Raw genomic sequence first — 5216 nt, 5'->3', positions numbered from 1 at the left:
GAGATCCGGCCACTGCACTCCAGCCTGGGCGACACAGTGAGATTCTGTCTCAAAAAAATGAATGAATGAATGCAGACACGGCCTCTTCCACTTCCCCACTACTGTCAATTTATGCTTTTTTATTTTAGGGAACATGTTGCTGAGTGGACCAATTTAAATTATGTGCTTGTAACCTTCTGTGAACATACTATTTGGGCTCCTGTTTTCACATCACCTGATAAGTATTTTCCATATTAATATGCTGCCAGTTCTGATTACAATCCAACCAACTGAGCAACAAAGTTTAAACACAACGAAGTCCCTGAAATATTCAGAGTCCAATATTTTGTTGTTTTGTTTTAGAGATATATGGTGTTGCTCTGGTGCCTAGGCTGGAATGCAGTGGTGTGATCTCAGCTCACTGCAGGTGCGACCCCCCCCTCAGGCTCAAGTAATACTCCTGCCTCAGCCTCCAGAGTAGCTGGGACTACATGTGTGCAGCACCATGCCCAGCTAATTGTATTTCTTTTGTAGAGATGGGGTCTCAACATGCTGCCCAGATTGGTCTCAATCTGCTGGGCTCAAGTGATCTGCCTGGCTTGGTCTCCCAAAGTGCTGGGATTATAGGCATGAACCATTACGGCCAGCTCAGAGTCCTTTTTTTTTTTTTTTTTTGAGACAGTCTCACCCTGTTGCCCAAGCAAGAGTGTAGTGGCATGATCTCGGCTAACTGCAACCTCTGCCTCCCAGGTTCAAGCGATTCTCATGCCTCAGCCTCCCGAATAGCTGGGATTACACACGTATGCTACCACACCCGGCTAATTTTTGTAGAGATGTGGTTTTGCCATGTTGGCCAGGCTAGTCTTTAATGCCTGTCCTCAAGTTATCTGCCCACCTCAGCCTCCTGAACTGCTGGGATTACAGGCATGAACCACCATGCCTCACCAGAGTCCTTTTTTCTTTTTCTTGAGAGGAAGTTTCGCTCTTGTTGCCCAGGCTGGAGCGCAATGGCTCGATCTTGGTTGACTGCAACCTCTGCCTCCCGGGTTAAGGTTCTCCTGCCTCAGCCTCCCGAGTAGCTGGGATTACAGGTGTCCACCACCATACCCAGGTAATTTTTGCATATTTAGTGGAGATGGGGTTTCTCCACATTGGTGAGGCTGGTCTCGAACTCCTGACATCAGGTGATCCACCTGCCGTTGCCTCCCAAAATTCTGTGATTACAGGTATCAGTCATTGTGCCTGGCCTGTATTTTTTTGTTTTGAGACAGAGTCTCGCTATGTCGCCCAGGCTGGAGTGCACTAGTGTGATCTTGGCTCACTGCAAGCTCCGCCTCCCGGGTTCACGCCATTCTCCTGCCTCAGCCTCCCGAGTACCTGGGACTACAGGCGCCCACCACCACGCCCAGCTAATTTTTTTGTATTTTTAGTAGAGACAGGGTTTCACCGTATTAGCCAGGATGGTCTGAATCTCCTGACCTCGTGATCCACCCACCTTGGCCTAACTAAGTACTAGGATTACAGACATGAGCCACCATGCCTGGGCCCTGGCCTGTATTTTTAATAGAGACAGTTTTGCCATGTTTGCCAGGCTGGTCTCAAACTCCTGACTTCAGGTGATCCACCCACCTCAGCCTCCCAAAGCACTGGGATTACAGTCATGAGCCACCATGCCCACCCACCTGTGTGATTTTAGAAACTGCAGACTCCTGGATTCTACTACCCGATATTTTTATTCAGTTGGCTAGAGTGAGCATCATAATACAATTTTAGTGCACACTCCAGGCAATTCTGATGCACATGGTCATGAAGCCCCACTCTGAGAGTCATGTTTTGGCCACTTGATTTCTAGTAAAGGGGGTATGGCAGGGAAATTTCCTATCTTGGTTATTATTTATTTAGCGAGTGTCTCACTCTCTCATAAGGCAGCAGTGTGATGGCATGATCACAGCTCACTGCAACCTCCGCCTCCCAAGCTTAAGTGATCCTCCCACCTCAGTCTCCTGAGTAGCTATGACTACAGGTATGCACCACCATGCTAGGCTAATTTTTGTATTTTTTTGTAAAGACAGGATTTTGCCATGTTACCCAGGCTGGTCTCAAACTCCTGGGCTCAAGCAGTCCACCTGCCTTGGCCTCCCAAAGTGCTGGGATTACAGGTGTTGGCAACTGCATCTAGCTCCATCTTGGTTATTCAGAGAGTTTCTTGCCCATGAGCTTTCTCATGTTGAATAAGGGAAGTATCATAACTGGAAACTTTTCCACATTAACATTCATAGGGCTTCTCTCCAGTGTGAACTCTCGGATGCCTGGTAAGTTGACACCGCTGGCTAAAGGCTTTCTCGCAGCGGTCACATTCATAGGGCTTCTCTCCAGTGTGAACTCTCTGATGCCTGGTAAGTTGACACCGCTGGCTAAAGGCTTTCTCGCATTCATAGGGCTTCTCTCCAGTGTGAACTCTCTGATGCCTGGTAAGTTGACACCGCTGGCTAAAGGCTTTCTCGCAGCGGTCACATTCATAGGGTTTCTCTCCAGGGTGTGTCCTCTCGTGTTTACTAAGGGTTGAGCGATCATTGAAGGCGTTCCCACAATCAATGCATTCGTAGGGCTTTCCTCCAGGATGCGTTCTCTGATGTTTAATGAGTCACTACTGCTGGCTGAAGGCCTTAATACACATCACACTGATAGCTCTTCCCACTGACAGGTGTCCTCTGGTGCATGATGAGGGGAGACCTCTGGCTGAAAGCTTTCCCACAACGACTGCACTCCTAAGGTTTCTCTCCAGTATGTGTCCGCCGATGCACTACAAGCTGAGATCGCTGCCGGAAGGATTTCCCACAGTCACTACATTCGTAGGGTTTCTCTCCAGAATGAATTCTCTGATGGGAAAGAAGGTTAGAGCTCCCTGTAAAGGCTTTCCCACACTGACTGCACTCAAAAGGTTTCTCACCAGTGTGAGTTCTCTGATGCATCACAAGGTAGGAGCTCCTCGCAAAGGCTTTATCGCACTGATTGCATTTGTACGGCTTCTCCCCAGTGTGAATTTGCAGATGCCTGATGAGCTGAGTGCTTCGATTGAAGGCTTTTCCACACTGGTTACATTCATAGGGCTTTTCTCCAGTGTGAGTTCTTTTATGTGCAACTAATTGATAGCTTTGGCTGAAGGACTTTCCACAGTGAGTGCACTCGTACGGTTTCTCCCCAGTATGAATTCTCTGATGGATGATGAGGTTAGAGTTCCACCTGAAGGATTTCCCACATTCGATACACGGATATGGTTTTTCTCCAGTGTGAATTCGCTGATGCGTAATAAGTTTGGAACTCTGGGAGAAGGATTTCCCACACAGGTTGCACTCATAGGGCTTCTCTCCAGTGTGTGTCCTCTGATGTACGACAAGATCATACTTCTGGCTGAAAGATTTCCCACACTGAGTACATTTGAAGGGCTTTTCTCCAGTGTGGGTTCTTGTATGTGTAACTAACTCATAGCTTTGGCTGAAGGACTTTCCACAGTGAGTGCACTCGTACGGTTTCTCTCCGGTATGAATTCTCTGATGTACAATGAGGTTAGAGTTCCACCTGAAGGATTTTCCGCATGCGACACACCGATACGGTTTTTCTCCAGTGTGAATTCGCTGATGCGTAATAAGTTTGGATCTCTGGGTGAAGGATTTCCCACATAGGTCACATTCACAGGGCTTCTCTCCAGTGTGTGTTCTCTGATGTACGACAAGGTCATAGCTCTCACTAAAAGATTTCCCACAATGAGTACATTCGAAGGGCTTTTCTCCAGTTTGTGTTCTCTGGTACATGAGCTTACAACAACAGCTGAAAGAGTTTCCACACTGATTACACACAGATGACTTCTCTGTAGTCTGAATGATATTACAGTCAGAAAAAGATGAGGCCATAGGGAAGGCAGCACATCCTTCCTCACCTCTGAAGGGGGTCCCTCCAGGGTCACTTCTTTCTGTTTGTACAAGGCACAGACTCTCAGAACAGGCTTCTCTGCATTCATCACGCTCATACTGAGTTTTTCCAAAATGCACTGGCTTCTGTTCCTTCAGAGACACACTGTGACCGAAGAGATTTCCATAATCCTTACAGTCATCACTTTTCTTCACTGAAAAAGTTTTACCACGAAAACAAAGGGAGGAACCATAGCTGAGAGAGTCACGACCGACAATATGTTCATAAGGGTTTCTCTTTCCTGTTTCAATGTTTCCAAGTTTACTCAAGTAAATGCTCTGGCACAACTTGGCTCTAGCATGCTGATGATTCTCACAGTGCTTCCCATCTGCTCCATTTTTCTCATGATTAATGAAAGCCGAATTTTGTTTAAACTCCTTAACCTGTGAGTTAGGCTCAGGGAAACCTGTACTTGCAGGTAATGTCGTAGGTAGAAGGCTTAAAGTAGAAGGTAGAGAATAACTTCCCCCAAGTTCAAGCTCACAGTGTTCTCTTTGAGGAAACAGTCTCTCTGAGGTGAGTACCATGAACCTCAAGGAGTTCTCCTGGTGTTCCCTTACCTGGTTGCTCTGATCGTGCACTTTTCCTAATGACACCAAACAGGGTGGCTCCTCCTGTACACACTGTTTCACTTCCACGTGGTGGGACAGTTCTTCCCTAGCTCCATCTTTTTCAGAATTCAACCTATTCTCCTCAAGGGTAGTCTTCCAGTCTGAAAGAAATCCAAAATGCCTGAGTTACTGGAGAAGCATCAGAGGGGGAGAGAGATGAAGGAGACAACTGTGTAATGGAGGTGTCTCTGGTTTGTTTCTAAGCTACAAACTAATGTGTATGCACGCTGTGAAAAGGACGGATGGATCAGCAAACATGGTATCAGTGGTAAAGTGCAAAATACACACAAACATAATAAAGAAGTGACTAAGTAACACTGGTCCCCAAATAGAGGGCAAAAGAATAAGCAGGGAGGGGCCAGGTGCAGTGGCTCATGCCTGTAATCCCATAACTTTGGGAGGCTGAGGCAGGTGGATCACTTGAGGTCTGGAGTTAGAGACCAGCTTGGTCAACATGGTAAAACTCTGTCTCTAACAAAAGTAAAATAATTAGCCAGGTCTGCTGATGGGCACCTGTAGTCTAAGCTTCTCGGGAGGCCAAGGCAGGAGAATCACTTGAGCCTAGGAGGTGGAGGTTGCAGTGAACCAAGATTGGGCCACTACATTCCAGTATCGGTGAGAGAGTGAGACCCTGTCTCAAAAAAAAAAAAAAAAAAA

General features: G+C 46.9%; 2 protein-coding genes across 2 annotated transcripts in view; one reads left to right on the top strand and one right to left on the bottom strand.

The window, feature by feature from the left end:
* The window catches only part of LOC105524019, a 22547-nt gene that overhangs the window by 15894 nt on the left and 1437 nt on the right, over positions 1 to 5216 (top strand). The window lies entirely within an intron of this gene.
* ZNF544 (zinc finger protein 544) overlaps positions 2416 to 5216 on the bottom strand; it is a 35268-nt gene continuing 32467 nt past the window's right edge. Inside the window, exon 7 of the mRNA XM_011959101.1 lies at positions 2416 to 4660. Within this exon, the coding sequence (XP_011814491.1) occupies positions 2748 to 4660 (1913 nt within the window). The 3' untranslated portion in view covers positions 2416 to 2747. The remainder of the gene's footprint in view (positions 4661 to 5216) is intronic.

This window comes from Colobus angolensis, unplaced genomic scaffold, assembly GCF_000951035.1.
Source record: "Colobus angolensis palliatus isolate OR3802 unplaced genomic scaffold, Cang.pa_1.0 Scaffold480, whole genome shotgun sequence".
NCBI classification, from domain to species: domain Eukaryota; kingdom Metazoa; phylum Chordata; class Mammalia; order Primates; family Cercopithecidae; genus Colobus; species Colobus angolensis.
The sequence above is the reverse complement of the archived record's forward strand: the minus strand, read 5'-3'. Positions and strand labels throughout refer to the sequence as shown.